This window comes from Moschus berezovskii, chromosome 6 (genome assembly GCF_049115385.1).
Source record: "Moschus berezovskii isolate FMDL1 chromosome 6, NW_MosBer_1.0, whole genome shotgun sequence".
In the NCBI taxonomy this organism is placed as follows: Eukaryota; Metazoa; Chordata; class Mammalia; order Artiodactyla; family Moschidae; genus Moschus; species Moschus berezovskii.
The window spans coordinates 35,542,202-35,558,967 of record NC_142465.1 but is presented as its reverse complement, the minus strand read 5'-3'; the positions used below and the strand labels follow the sequence as shown (position 1 = coordinate 35,558,967).

General features: G+C 41.3%; 1 protein-coding gene and 1 non-coding gene across 2 annotated transcripts; both read left to right on the top strand.

The window, feature by feature from the left end:
- The first annotated feature begins 944 nt into the window (after nt 1-944).
- LOC129536659 (olfactory receptor 8S1-like) lies at nt 945-1,883 on the top strand. Its single transcript, XM_055395702.1, has one exon. The coding sequence runs from the start codon at nt 945-947 to the stop codon at nt 1,881-1,883; it is 939 nt and encodes a 312-aa protein (XP_055251677.1).
- Nucleotides 1,884-14,052: 12,169 nt separating this feature from the next.
- Nucleotides 14,053-14,175, top strand: LOC129537331 (U6atac minor spliceosomal RNA). Its single transcript, XR_008681995.1, has one exon. It is a non-coding gene; the product is annotated as a U6atac minor spliceosomal RNA (small nuclear RNA).
- The last annotated feature ends 2,591 nt before the right edge of the window (nt 14,176-16,766 follow it).

Sequence of the window (16,766 nt, the reverse complement as noted above, 5' to 3'; positions counted from 1 at the left end):
GCCACTGAAAACAAGGAGTCAGTGATTTAAATAGAAAGTTGTGAGTTTAGAAGAGGGAGCTATCAGGAAAGACTATAAGAAAAAGACAGGATTTAAGGTCAGTTAAGAATTAGGATCCACAGATTAAAACGGAGAACATCTGAATGGAGAATAATAGAAGCACAGAAACAAACACAGTTTTCTGATATCAAAAATAGCCAATTTGATTTAAAGGTAGGTTAAAGATGGATAGGAAAGAACTCTAAATGGCCTAAGTACCTGTGGATCAAGCCTAATCTGGTAGATTAGAAAAAGCAATGGTTTTTTACTTGTTGTCAACATGGCATTACAAAGTCTCCCTGAATATCATATTTTCAACAGTAAAATGTATATCATCAGCCACTATAAATAAATGACAAAATCATTTCGAGAAAAAAACTGAGATAGTGATTGAGATACTCTGTATACACACACACACAAAGTTAATGGAAATTTAATGAGCTGCTTAGGAAGTTAGAAGTCACTGGATGATTATGACCTAAAATATAATGATATGGAAAGGAGACAAGTTTAAAACAACTGCTGCAAATCCATACTATAATGGTTCTTAAAACCAAATGATTATAAGACTCTCTAAACAACAGGAAAAATCCAGGTGGAAACTAACTACCATGAATGTACAAGGAAGCCAGGTATATTTATTTTTCCAATTAAATCCCTATAAAAAAGGAATGAGATTCTCTGTTAAGTATGTGAAGACTGCAATCCAAGAACAGCTATTGACAAAATAGAATAAAACTTCTTGCTGAGGTACAGTGAGGGATATATTGAGTGCCTCAACACAGCACCCAAACAGCACAGGGGGAAATGTGTAAGCAGAAGGGGTGATGCTGTGAAGGAAATAGGAACAATCATAGGAGATCTCACCTCTCCTTTATTTTATTACAGGAAAATAATCTCAAAAAATGGCCTTGAGGAACCACAGCACCATCACCCAGTTTATTCTCTTTGGGATGTCTGACGACCCCCACATCCAAGTTCTGCTTTTTGTATTATTCCTGGGAATTTACCTCCTGACACTATTGGGGAACCTGACAATGATACTAGTGATCAGGACTGACTCCCACCTCCACACGCCCATGTACTTCTTCTTGAGTAATCTATCATTCCTAGATTTCTGCTTCTCTTCTGTCACTCTGCCCAAGCTCCTGAAGGACCTCCTGTCTGAGAAGAAGATCATCTCAGTAGAGGGCTGTCTAGCCCAGGTCTTCTTTGTGTTTCTTACTGCGGGAAATGAAGCCTGTCTGCTCTCAGTCATGGCCTACGACCGTTATGCTGCCATCTGCCACCCGCTGCTCTATGGTCAGATGATGAGCAACCAGCTCTGTAAGGGGCTGGTGTGGGGCTCCTGGAGCCTGGCCTCTCTCAATGCACTCATCATTGTGCTCTTGGCTATTAATCTGGATTTCTGTGATGCTCAAACTATCCACCACTACACCTGTGAGCTTCCCTCCCTCTTCCCTCTGTCTTGCTCTGATATCTCCATCAATATTAGTATCTTGTCCTTCTCCACTATATTCCTCGGGCTTGGAAACTTCTTCCCAATCTTTTTCTCCTATGTTCGTATTATATTCAACATTCTGAGTGTCAGCTCCACCACAGGCAGGAGCAAATCTTTCTCTACCTGCTCCTCCCATCTCATCACAGTGATCCTGTTCTTTGGCTCAGGTATGCTTCGCTATCTCATGCCTCCCTCTGGTTCCTCCCTGGATTTGCTTTCTTCCTTACAATACAGTGTGATCACACCCATGCTGAATCCCCTTATCTACAGCCTAAGGAACAAGGAAGTAAAGACAGCTGTGAAAAGGACATTGGGAAAATATTCGCAATATTTTAGGCATTGAAGTAAGTTACATTTACTCATCAAAACTGCGAAGATTGAGTTTTCTCTTATGTTGCCTCTTCCTTCTTCTCACGCTCGCTGCTCTCACTCAGTCGTGTCCATCTCTTTTAGAACTCATGTCTCCCGTGTCTCCTGCACTGGCAGCAGATTCTTTACCACTGAGTCATTGGGGAAGCCCCCTTCCTGCCTCAACACAGAGTCAAATAGGGTACACAAAAGATCCTAGAGCTTGCCTGAGCACCACATCTTGTTATTGAAGAGTAGAGGCATATATTTTAAACATCCATTTGAAAAGTCTATGCTCTATTGATTGGAAAAGAATATGAAAGCATTCTTCCACAAGCACACTAATAAGACAACAAATTAATTAGGGTGAAAAGTTAACATACATAGGTGGCTTGATTTCTAAAAAAAAAAAAAATAGAATAAAATTTACCAAAAAATCAATCTGAAATGCTTAATAATGAAAGATTCAAAAGAGTCTTTCAGTCAGTCAGTCAGTCAGTTCAGTCGCTCAGTCATGTCCGACTCTTTGCAACCCCATGAATCACAGCACGCCAGGCCTCCCTGTCCATCACCAACTCCCGGAGTTCACTCAATCTCATGTCCATCGAGTCGGTGATGCCATCCAGCCATTTCATTCCTGTCGTCCCCATCTCCTCCCACCCCCAGTCCCTCCCAGCATCACACTATTTTCCAGTGAGTCAACTCGTCGCATGACGTGGCCAAAGTATTGCAGTTTCAGCTTTAGCATCAGTCCTTCCAATGAACACCCAGGATTGATCTCCTTTAGAATGGACTGGTTGGATCTCCTTGCAGTCCAAGGGACTCTCAAGAGTCTTCTCCAGCACCACAGTTCAAAAGCATCAATTGTTCGGCGATCAGCTTTCTTCACAGTCCAACTCTCACATCCATACATGACCACGGGAAAAACCATAGCCTTGACTAGATGGACCTTGGTTGGCAAAGTAATGTCTCTGCTTTTTAATATGCTGTCTAGGTTGGTCATAACTTTCCTTCCAAGGACTAAGCGTCTTTTAATTTCAGGGCTGCAATCACCACCTGCAGTGATTTTGGAGCCCCCCAAAAATAAAGTCGGACACTGTTTCCCCATCTATTTCCCATGAAGTGATGGGACCAGATGCCATGATCTTCGTTTTCTGAATGTTGAGCTTCAAGCCAAATTTTTCACTCTCTTCTTTCACTTTCATCAAGAGGCCTTTGAGTTCCTCTTCACGTTCTGCCGTAAGGGTGGTGTCATCTGCATATCTGAGGTTATTGATATTTCTCCCAGCAATCTTCATTCCAGCTTGTGCTTCTTCCAGCCCAGTGTTCCTCATGATGTACTCTGCATAGAAGTTAAATAAGCAGGGTAACAATATACAACCTTGACGTACTCCTTTTCCTATTTGGAACCAGTCTGTTTTTCCATGTCCAGTTCTGACTGTTGCTTCCTGACCTGCATACAGATTTCTCAAGAGGCAGGTCAGGTGGTCTGGTATTCCCATCTTTTTCAGAATGTTCCACAGTTTATATTGATCCACACAGTCAAAGGCTTTGGCATAGTCAATGAAGCAGAAATAAATGTTTTTCTGGAACTCTCTTGCTTTCTCCATGATCCAGCGGATGTTGGCAATTTGATCTCTGGTTCCTCTGCCTTTTCTAAAACCTGCTTGAACATCTGGAAGTTCATGGTTCACATATTGCTGAAGCCTGGCTTGGAGAATTTTGAACATGACTTATATTTAATTTAAAAATACTTAACTTTAATCAATAGCCCACCAGAAGGTTTGTGATCAAATCAGATTGGAGGAATTACAGCTAAAGTAATTAGCAGTAAAAGAATAATTGCCATATTACTTAATAAGACCATGTAATTTCTCCCCACTGCAGCTAAATGAGGATAGATACAAGATTTAAATTTTGCTTAAGGAAAGAAAAATCTACAAATATTGGAAATGATGAAATTTTCTACCTGGAAAATCTAAGAATTCCATTAGAAATGAAAAATTATTAGTACTCGAAGAGACCTAAATGATGCAAAAATCTTAATATATTGATACAAAAATAGTTTCTATACACCAAAATCTAGTGAACATACAAAAAATATGTTAATATAGAAAATTATTCATTGCTATTACAACATTAACATAAAATCCCAGGATTAAACTTAACAATGAACCCTTAAAACTATATGAACAAAGCAGCAAAACTGAACTGCTATTAAAGATACTTAATATAATCACTGCGGATGCTGATTGCAGCCATGAAATTAAAAGACACTTACTCCTTGGAAGGAAAGTTATGACCAACCTTGATAGTATATTAAAAAGCAGAGACATTACTTTGCCAACAAAGGTCTGTCTAGTCAAGGCTATGGTTTTTCCCATGGCCATGTATGGATGTGAGAGTTGGACTGTGAAGAAAGCTGATCGCCGAAGAATTGATGCTTTTGAACTGTGGTGCTAGAGAAGACTCTTGAGAGTCCCTTGGACTGCAAGGAGATCCAACCAGTCCATTCTAAAGGAGATCAATCCTGGGTGTTCATTGGAAGGACTGATGCTAAAGCTGAAACTGCAATACTTTGGCCACCTCATGCAATGAGTTGACTCACTGGAAAAGACTCTGATGCTAGGAAAGGTTGGGGGCGGGAGGAGAAGGGGACGACAGAGAATGAGATGGCTGGACGGCATCACTGACTCTGTGGACATGAGTTTGAGTGAACTCCGGGAGTTGGTGATGGACAGGGAGGCCTGGCGTGCTGTGATTCATGGGGTCACGGAGAGTCGGACACAACTGAGCGACTGAACTGAACTGAACTGAATATAAGATTTCCTTATAAAGTGTGTTTTCATCTTCAAATGAAAATATGTGACTAACATTGACATAAACCATAAGAATATTTATCACTGAATTATCAATAGCTATTGGGTTCCCTGGTGGCTCAGATGGTAAAGAATCTGCCTGCAGTGCAGGAGACCCAGGTTTGATCCGGGTTGGGAAGACTCCCTGGAAGGGAATGTCTACCCACTTCAGTATTCTTTCCTGGAGAATTCCATGGACAGCTGGACCTGGTAGGCCACAGTCCACAGGGTTACAAAGAGTCAGACTAGTGAGCAACTAACACTTTCACTTTCATGGAGATAGATGGTTCTAGAATTGTTGAATATCTAAATAGAATCATCAGGTTCCTTCCATCCATTTGCTTTGCCATCCTTATATATAAGGTTTCATCCTCAGCCTTATCTGTGCCACTTCAGCACAACACAAAACAAAGCTGAAAGGAAGGGAACTGTGAGTTTAGCGAGCTCTATGAGTTTCCCTAGTGGCTCAGATGGTAAAGCGTCTGCCTGCAATGCGGGAGACCCAGGTTCGATCCCTGGGTTGGGAAGATCTCCTGGAGAAGAAAATGGCAACCCACTCCAGTATTCTTGCCTGGAGAATCCCACGGATGGAGGAGCCTGTTAGGCTACAGTCCATGGGGTTGCAAAGAGTCAGACACGACTGAGCGACTTAACTCACTCACTAAGCTGTATATAAATGAAACCATTCTAAATAGTAAAAATCTAAAACACTCAAAGTCTTCAAGTCTTGATGAGGAAGTGGCACAAATGAGCTCACAAACATTGATGGTGAGAAAGTGAACTGATTCAGTCATTTAGGGGAAATCTGTGGTAAATCAAAACCACATATCTAAGATCTATTAATTATACTCCTACGTATGTGTGAAAAGAAACGAGTTTAATTATCCAGCAAAGACATTATTAGAATGTTTGTGACAGTTTTATTCACCATAACCAAAATATGTAATAAACCCAAATATCTACCACCTGCAGAATGAGTAAATAAACTCATACATATAGTATATTTGTACATTGGAGTACTATATAGCAATTAAAAAGCTGGAAACAACAAATAGATGAAGCTCATGGATATTGTGTAACAGAATCCAGACATGAAGAGTATATATTTTATAATTTCATTTATATGACACTAAAGGGGCTTCCCTGTTGACTCAGATGGTAAAGAATCTGCCTGCAATGCAGGAGACCTAAGGTTCAATTTCTGGGTCGGGAAGATCCCCTGGAGAAAGGAATGGCTACCCACTCCAGTATTCTTGCCTGGAGAGTCCCATGGACAGAGGAGCCTGGCAGGCTACAGTCCACAGGGTCGCAGAGTCAGACATGACTAAGCAGCTAACACTTTCACATGATGTTAAAGACTGACTGGAAAAGTAACATTAATACATTTATTAGTGGAATCAGGATAACGGCTATCAATGGGGAATGGATTGACTGGAAAGCAGCATGAGGGAGCTTCCTAAACTGATGGAAGCTTCTGTATATGGATCTGTGTTGAGGTGCACACATATGTATCAAAACCCATCAAACTGTATCTTTAAGATAAGCACACTTAATCATTTCTTTTGATACTGTCTCAAGAACACCTAACATGAGTTCTACCTTATAAAAAAAATTTAAGTGCAAAATGGCAACCTACTCCAGTACTCTTGCCTGGAAAATCCCATGGACTGAGAAGCCTGGTAGGCTACAGTCCACGGGGTTGCAAAGAGTGGGACACGACTGAGCGACATCACTTCTTACAGTAATGTGAACTACACCTTGTTAACTACACCTTCAATAAATAAGAAAATTAAACTACACCAAAAACATATTCCCAAGTATGGTCTCTACTACTTGTGGAGGCATATCACTATTATCTTTCACACATTGGTAGGGAGACGTGTTTTTGAAGAAGGCAATGTTTAGTTTTACAACTGCTTAACAAAATTAATGAAGAACTATGTAACTAATTTGGACTGACAGATCACAATCAGGCCAAGTGCCCATCTACATCACAATTCCAACTATTGTATTTTGATGGGACAGCCCATTTATTGAACCCATTCTTCCCTTTTTCCTGACTGTTGTTCTCACTGTTTGGGAGGGCTTCCCTCTAAATTTTGCTGAACTGAACTGAATCTAGACTGCTCTATCAATGGATGCCTCATTCTTGTGTACTTGGCTAGGAGACCCAGAGGAGATGTCTAATAGCTATTTTACTGGATACTAAAGCATAAAAGCTAGTAAAGTCATGCTCAAATTCTCCAGGCCAGGCTTCAGCAATATGTGAACCGTGAAATTCCAGATGTTCAGGCAGGTTTTAGAAAAGGCAGAGGAACAAGAGATCAAATTGCCAACATCTGCTGGATCATGGAGAAAGCAAGACAGTTCCAGAAAAACATCTATTTCTGCTTCATTGACTATGCCAAAGCCTTTGACTGTGGATCACAATAAACTGTGGAACATTCTGAAAGAGATGGGAATACCAGACCACCTGACCTGCCTCTTGAGAAACCTGTATGCAGGTCAGGAAGCAACCGTTAGAACTGGACATGGAACAACAGACTGGTTCCAAATAGGAAAAGGAGTATGTCAAGGTTGTATCTTGTCACCCTGCTTATTTAACTTCTATGCAGAGTACATCATGAGGAACACTGGGCTGGAAGAAGCACAAGCTGGAATCAAGATTGCTGGGAGAAATATCAATAACCTCAGATATGCAGATGACACCACCCTTACGGCAGAGAGTGAAGAGGAACTCAAAGACCTCTTGATGAAAGTGAAAGAAGAGAGTGAAAAGTTTGGCTTGAAGCTCAACATTCAGAAAATGAAGATCATGGCATCTGGTCCCATCACTTCATGGGAAATATATGGGGAAACAGTGTCAGACTTTATTTTTGGGGGCTCCAAAATCACTGCAGATGCTGATTGCAGCCATGAAATTAAAAGACGCTTAGTCCTTGGAAGGAAAGTTATGACCAACCTAGATAGCATATTAAAAAGCAGAGACATTACTTTGCCAACCAAGGTCCGTCTAGTCAAGGCTATGGTTTTTCCAGTGGTCATGTATGATGTGAGAGCTGGACTGTTAAGAAAGCTGATCGCTGAAGAATTGATGCTTTTGAACTGTGGTGCTGGAGAAGACTCTTGAGAGTCCCTTGGACTGCAAGAAGATCCAACCAGTCCATTCTAAAGGACATCAATCCTGGGTGTTCATTGGAAGGACTGATGCTAAAGCTGAAACTGCAATACTTTGGCCACCTCATGCGACGAGTTGACTCACTGGAAAAGACTCTGATGCTGGGAGGGATTGGGGGCGGGAGTAGACAGGGACGACAGAGAATGAGATGGCTGGATGGCATCACCGACTCGATGGACATGAGTTTGAGTGAACTCCGGGAGTTGGTGATGGACAGGGAGGCCTGGCATGCTGTGATTCATGGGGTCGCAAAGAGTCAGTCACGACTGAGCGACTGAACTGAACTGAACTGAAAGCATAAACAGCCTCTTCCCTAAGATCTGAAAGAAGCCCAGAACTGAACACATGAAAGACCTAAACAGTTAGTGCTGGAGTCAATGAGAAAGTGTTCCTCCTCACAAACCAGGACAGTTCAGCTCAGTTCAGTTCAGTTCAATCGCTCAGTCGTGTCCGACTCTTTGCCACCCCATGAATCACAGCACACCAGGCCTCCTTGTCCATCACCAACTCCCAGAGTTCACTCAAATTCACCTCCATCGAGTCGTTGACGCCATCCAGCCATCTCATTCTCTCCCCCTCTCCTCCTGCCCCCAATACCTCCCAGCATCAGAGTCTTTTCCAGTGAGTCAGCTCTTCGCATGAGGTGGCCAAAGTATTGGAGCTTCAGCTTTAGCATCAGTCCTTCCAATGAACACCCAGGACTGATCTCCTTGACATGTTCAGTCCAGTTCAGTCACTCAGTTGTGTCCTACTCTTTGTGACCCCATGAATCACAGCACTCCAGGCCTCCCTGTCCATCACCAACTCCCGGAGTTCACTCAAACTCATGTCCATCGAGTCGGTGATGCCATCCAGCCATCTCATTCTCTGTCGTCCCCGTCTCCTCCTGCCCCCAACCCCTGTTTACTAACTATGTTTAGACAGGTTTGCTGTTGATCAAATACTGATACTCCCCCCTCCCTCTGCTTTTAGGATTGGCATGATTTCCCAACTCCTACTGAATGGGACTTGGCCATTTGGGTTCCTTTGACAAGTGAAATGTGAGTAGAACTGACAGTGTACCAGTCTTAGTAGAAAATCTAAGGGACTGTGCAATTTGCTTCCTAAATGCTTACCCTCTGCCACAAAAATAGCCACTCCAGGTAGCTACTGACGCTCACCCTGTGTACCAGAATGAGAGACACACAGAGCTGAACTGAATCTGATCCCAAATGAGCTCAGTCAAACCAAAGCCAATCCAAGATGGATGCCATATTCATAAGCAAGAAATAAATACTTGTTTTAATTCACTGAGGGTTTGAGGTTATTTGCTACCAGGGTGAAATGTGATAAACCTAATATATATTCACCACTTAACCCCAAGTCCTAAAGCAGTTCTAGCTTCAAAATAGCTTAAGTGCAAAATCCTATAGTCTTTTGCAACATTTATTATTCCAAAGCTCTCAGCTATATTGACTATGGCCATTAGAAATGCTCTTCTGCCCATTCCTTAATGTTGGCATACTCTAAGATTCTGTTCATTGTTCATGGTTTACTTCATTCTACTCATTCTCGGTAGGAGTTCAGAGCCAATCCTGTGGTTTAATTTCCGGCCTAATGCCAAAGCATGCATCCCAGACTAGAACCCTTCCTAGAGTTTATGTCTTTATTCATTTGGATTCTTGATATCTCACTCTTTACATCCCATTGATGTCCCTGTATCAACAAGCTTAAAATATATTATTTCCCCCTTAAGTTAATTTCTTGAATTTGGTATCTCAGTCATTAGTGATACTATCCATTCAGCACCCAAGTTGGGAAACTTAGTAATCACCCTCCTCTTCTTTCCCCCTCACTTCCCATACCAACTACCACCAAGTCCTTCCAACTCTATCTACTAAATAGTTCTTGAAACTTTTCAATCCTCATTATCCTTACTCTAATCAAGAAAAAATTTCTCTTAACTCAGTCTCTTCACCAATATTTGCTATTGTCTTCATCCTTCTCTCTCTGTGGTACTGAGCTCAAAGTCTTCCTCTCAAATCTCAGTCCCTGACAAAATAGGAAACATTAGTATTTATTAATAAATCATACAATAACTTGATCTCAAATTCTATAACATACAACTCTTTACTGTCCTTCAACTTGATTTCAGCTCTGTGCTTATATGCTGACCTCAAAATATGACCATACATCTCATCTGAGTGGTCTCACCTCTGTAATCTTCAATCTCTGATTATAATCTTCTATCTTCCAGGCTCTCATATTTTTACTTACATTACAGATCTCTAAATATTTCAGTTCTTCAGCCCATTCCGTTCATCACCCTATCACTCATCAGAGCTTCATTTAATTTCTTTGTATCCTGAACCTATGGTAAATCATTTTAGCAACTCTTATGATTGTGACTTCAATAGCTTTGCCAACTTATTCTTTCATTGCATTCACAAGTCCCATCCACCGTCCCCATTTCTGTATTCAGAACATTAACCTGTATGGAATTTGGATTCTGCTTCAAACATAGCCTGATTCTATGATTTATTCTTTCTCATAAACTTAACTAGGAGCCCAGCCGTAATAGCAAAGAACAAGTCTAACTCCATGTTTGACCTGTTTCTTTAACTTTTGTGCTCTGATGCCTGTGCTTAGTCATACTGACTTTGCATCTTTTGTAAAAGAATGCTGCCTATAGCCTGAAACATAGAGGAGAGCCCATTCTCAAGGCTCTGACCTTTAAAGGTATAACACTCTTTCATTTGAGGGAGGAGATAGATGAACTTCAGGCCAGACTCTTACAACTAGCCTCCTGTTTGCATTTTCTGAGACAGGAAATAGGTGGGCTCCATGTTAGGCATTTTAAGTAACAATAGAAAGAAGTAACAACTTCTTGTACCTTCTTATTGTAGAAGTAACAACACAAACAGGGTAAAAGAGCCAGGCTTTGTTTCTTGTGGATACTTTAAGATTACAGTTATGGCAAGGTGGGGGGAGCCTAAACCCATTTGAGTAAAAGATCAAAAGGTCACATATTTCCCCTCCCTGGGGCAGAGGAGACCCTGCGCACGCACAGAAAGGCTCACTGAGGCATCACCCACAGTCAGTGAAGCCAATCCACGCCCAGAGTCCCCTGGGCTGGAATACACCTTGGAAAAAAGTTGTGCACACATATTGGAGAGGGCCCTAGGGCAGGTTAGGGGTGGAAAAAGAAACTAGATAAAACGAACGGAAGGGAAACAAAGACCGGGAAGAACTGCCCTATGTAAGTGACTTAACCGCCTCTTGACTGTGCTCCTCCTCCTTAGTGGGGAAGCCCACATCCTTACTCTCCAGAGTGTGTATCTCTGCCTTGCTTCTCTCTTAGCTAAACAAAATGTTTCTCTACGTGCTCTCCCACTTGTCGTGCTATGTCTCTAATAACAAACTTTATACTTGCTTTTACAGTTTTCCTCCTTCAGAAATGCATTTTTCAACGGGGGCAACTTTGCTTCTAGCCTCTAGCCCCTGGTGGGCTGGCAGCTAGGATTTCTGGTTTTCATCCAGCTACCTAGGTCCAGTTCCTGGCAGGGAATTATGATCTCACTTCAAGCCATTGCTCACTGCTGCCTCTCCGAGATCACATGCATATAGAGATAAAAAGCTGCAGAATAGAGAATAAGATTTGTTTTGTTACTGTACAGTTTACAGGTCCTGACCTACGTGGACAGATGCAAGAACAAATGATTCCTGCACCAAGAAGTTTGCAACCACCACCATGCCTCTCCTTCACCTTGCCTTTAAAAATGCTTTGCTGAGACCCTTTGAAGGATTCAGGGTTTGGGGGGCATAAGCCACCAATCTCCTTGCACAGTCCTGCAATAAAGTTTCCTCTGCTCCAAACTCCCATGTTTCTGTATTGTTTGGCCTCACTATGTGTTGGGTACACAAACCTGCACTTGGTTACATTTTCATTTCTACAAGTATCCATGTGCCCATGTTCAGTTCAGTTCAGTTCAGTTGCTCAGTCGTGTCCAACTCTTTGCAACCCCATGAATCACAGCACGCCAGGCCTCCCTGTCCATCACCAGGGCTCCAAAATCACTGCAGATGCTGATTGCAGCCATGAAATTAAAAGACGCTTAGTCCTTGGAAGGAAAATTATGACCAACCAAGGTAGCATATTAAAAAGCAGAGACATTACTTTGCTAACAAAGGTCTGTCTAGTCAAGGCTATGGTTTTTCCAGTGGTCATGTATGGATGTGAGAGTTGGACTGTGAAGAAAGCTGAGCACCAAAGAATTGATGCTTTTGAACTGTGGTGTTGGAGAAGACTCTTGAGAGTCCCTTGGACTGCCAGGAGATCCAACCAGTTCATTCTAAAGGAGATCAGTCCTGGGTGTTCATTGGAAGGACTGAAGCTGAAGCTGAAACTCCAATACTTTGGCCACCTCATGGGAAGAGTTGACTCACTGGAAAAGACTGATGCTGGGAGGGATTGGGGGCAGGAGGAGAAAGGGATGACAGAGAATGAGATGGCTGGATGGCATCACCGACTCGATGGACATGAGTTTGAGCGAATTCCAGGAGTTGGTGATGGACAGGGAGGCCTGGCATGCTACTCACATTTAAAAATAAAATTAATAGCAATCCCCTCTCAACTCTGTTGCCTTCAGCCCTATCTCTCTACTATCTTTTTAAAGTGATTCTCATAGAGGGTAAAGGTGATTCACCATCCAAGTACTGTCAACACAGAAACATGAATAAAGACACAGCATTTAAAAGAGACATCGCCTTTAAAAGAGAACAGCAGATATATAAACAGGTAACTATTATATCACAATAGTATAATTTCAGTTTCAGACTCAGTGCAGAGTACTAGTAGAACTCAGATGATAGATAATAAAATAATTTGGGTGGGGAACATCAGAAAAAGCTTATTTAAGGCAATGGACTTAGTCTCAAGGGATAATTCTTCAACTAATGCCTCTAGATTCTTCCAACCTAATTGCATTGATACAGTTTGGCACTAAAGATGATATCTTTCTCTTGAAACTGCTTTTTCAAAAGACAAACACTTTTTATATGGACCATTTTTTAAAAGTCTTTATTGAATTTGCTACAAAATTTCTTCTGTTCTATGTTTTGCTATTTTATCCACAAAGCAGGCCAGATCTTAGCTCCCTGACCAGAGATTGAACCCAAATGCCTTACAGTGGAAGGTGAAGTCTTAACAACTGGACCACCAGGAAAGTTCGGAGACTTTGCTTTTTGAATCTCCTGGTTCTCGCTCCTGATTTTAAAGACAACTCCACCAATCTATTTGCAGTTTCCACTTTTTAAACTACCTCTTTAGGTGATGTTATTCCCCTTGTATCTGTCCTTGGGAATCTTATTTTAATACCCTTCATTCTTTCCTGGTATTACAGTTGACCCTTAAACAATATGGGTTTGAACTACATGGGTTCCCTTACATGCAGATTTTTTTCACTAGATACTACTACAGCAGTACACAATCCCCATTTGGTTTAATCTGCTGATGTGGAACCAAGGATATAAAGGGCCAAATATACTAATTTTTGGACTTGCCTGGTGGCTCAGATGGTAAAGAATCCTCCTGCAATGCAGGAGACCTGGGTTTGATCCCTGGGTTTGGAAGATCCCCTGGAGGAGGGCATGGAAACCCACTCTACTATTCTTGCCTGGAGAATCCCCACTGACAGAGGAGCCTGGTGGGCTACAGTCCATGGGGTCACAAAGAGTCGGACACGACTGAGCAACTAAACACAGACGGTTTTCAACTGTGGGGAGGGTTTGTTCTCTCACCCTTAACTCCACTTTTTTCAAGGGTCAACTGAATATTATTCACCACCATGATTTCCACTACCAGAGTACATTCAATTATACCTTCAAGCAATAAATATTTATTGAAATACCTATTATGGCATCCCCATACATTATACACACTAATAATGTGGAACTCTTCACAGTTCTTCTGTTTGATGCCTGGCTGGTGGCATAAATTAAGTTGTGAACATCAGAAAAACCTAAAGCATGAATACCATGCTCTGCAATGGTCTCATCTTCTATAAGCAAGTTTCATTTCCTAATTTAAGGGGAAAAAATGTTAAACCAGATTGAACTTCTGCAAACATGTTTTAACTCTGAATAAATCTGTGTTGTAGGAAAGCAAGATATTAGCACTTCTCTTCACAAAAATGGAAGAGGCCCTCAGGTCTGTTCAACAAATATATGGTTAGGGATTGCCACTTACTTCATGGCATCATTCATAGTTTTACAACTATTTATTATTTTTTCTAATGGACAATTAGCCATATAAATTTTTATTGTTGCTCCAGTTGTTTCTTAAGGGATGATACACATATTCTTTTTTTTAATTTTTATTTAATAAATGGTACAAAGCACAATGCCAAAAATATTAACAGTTAAAATATCACCAAATGAAAAAATACTGTAGAATACACAGTTGTAAAAAGCTACATTAAGTTATTTTACAACTGCCTCAAGCTGCAAAAAGAAAAAAAACCCAATGTCATACCTAGGTTATCCCTCTCTCAAAATAATGCCATTTATGTTATAAACCATGAGCACCCCATCAAAAGACGGGAACTGCTTTTGTTAATTCATATATATATGACTGTATCACTTTGCTATACACCTGAAACAAACACAACACTGTAAATAAAATATAGTACAATATAAAATAAAAATAAGTAACAGACCTTTGGGGCTTTACACTGAGTTAGAGTTCCTATCAGAGGGATAACAGCACCACAGCCGTACTGAATCCTCATGAAGGAGGCACATGAATGACTGGATTACAAGAGTTACAGGAATGAGAGCTGCTCGCTTCCCAGAAACTACAGCTCACAGAAAACCAACAAAGGCACAAGATACAGACCATTTACTTATGAATGTGTAAAACTCAAGAAAGTCCACATTATTCCTACAACATGTTGAAAGTGCTTCAGAATTCGCACAATACTAATTTTCTTATGGTTCTGGTTAAATTATATATACCAGTTTATAACAAATGGTAAAATCTGTAACTCTGTTCAAAGTTTTAAAAGATTACTTAAGAATAGTTTCTTGTATTTCTATTCCACCTTTATAGTTCTGGTTTCTCATTTCTTAATTAGTAAATTCAGCATGCAGGTTCTATCCCAGGCTAACTTATACACTTCCGGAAGGAACAGCCTCTTAAATCCACAGAGTGTTGAGATGGGGAATCCCCAACCATGTCAGATTCGTTTCACATATGATAATATACATGTTTCAATCCATTCTCCTAATTATCCCACCCTCGCCCTCTCCCACAGAGTCCGAAAGACTGCTGCACATGTCCAAGTCTATGCTGTTGTCTCGTATACAGAGTATCGTTATCCTCTTGCTATATTCCATATATATGTGTTAGTATACTATATTGGTGTTTTTCTTTCTGGCTTACTTCACTCTGTATAATAGGCTCCAGTTTCATCCACCTCATCAGAACTAATTCAAATGTATTCTTTTTAATTGCTGAGTAGTACTCCATTGTGTAAATGACCACAAATTTCTTATCCATTAGGCTGTTGATGGACATCTAGGTTGCTTCCATGTCCTGGCTATAATAAACAGTGCTGCAATGAACATTGGAGTACATGTGTCTCTTTTTTTTTTTTTTTACACTTGGGTCTGTGATCCATTTTAAGATTGTTTTTTTATTTTTATTGGAGGTTAATTATTTTACAATATTATATTGGTTGGTTTTGCCATACATTGACATGAATCCGCCCTGGGTGTACATGAGTTCCCCCTCCCGAACTCCCCTCCCACCTCCCTCCTCCCCTTATCCTCCCTCTGGGTCATCCCCACATACCAGCCCCGAGCATCCTGTAACATGCATCGACCCTAAAGTGGCGATTCGTTTCACATATGATAATATACATGTTTCAATGCCATTCTCCCAAACCATCCCACCCTCACCATCTCCCACAGAGTCCCAAAGACTGTTTTATACATCTGTCTTTTTTGCTGTCTTGTATGCAGGGTTATCATTTGCATTTTTCTAAATTCCATATATATGCATTAGTATATTGTATTGGTGTTTTTCTTTCTGGCTTACTTCACTCTGTATAATAGGCTCCAGTTTCATCCACCTCATTAGAACTGGTTCAAATGCATTCTTTGGGATCAGTCTTGGATGTTCATTGGAGGGACTGATGCTGAGGCTGAAACTCCAATACTTTGGCCACCTCATGCGACGAGTTGATTCACTGGAAAAGACTCTGATGCTGGGAAAGGTTGGGGGCGGGAGGAGAAGGGGACGACGGAGAATGAGATGGCTGGATGGCATCACCGACTCTGTGGACATGAGTTTGAGTGTACTCCGGGAGTTGGTGATGGACAGGGAGGCCTGGCGTGCTGTGATTCATGGGGTCGCGGAGAGTCGGACACGACTGAGCGACTGAACTGAACTGAACTGAATACGCCATTGTGTATATGTACCAAAGCTTTCTTATCCATTCGTCTGCAGATGGACATCTAGGTTGCTTCCATGTCCTGGCTATTATAAACAGTGCTGCAATGAACATTGGAGTACATGTGTCTCTTTCAATTCTGGTTTCCTCGGTGTGTATGCCCAGGAGTGCGATTGCTGGATCATATGGCAGTTCTATTTCCAGTTTTTTGAGGAATCTCCACACTGTTCTCCATAGTGGCTGTACTAGCTTGCATTCCCACCAACAGTGTAAGAGGGTTCCCTTCTCTCCACACCCTCTCCAGCATTTATTGCATGTAGACTTTTGGATAGCATCCATTCTGACTGGTGTGAAATGGTATCTCATTGTGCTTTTGATTTGCGTTTCTCTGATTATGAGGGATGTTGAGC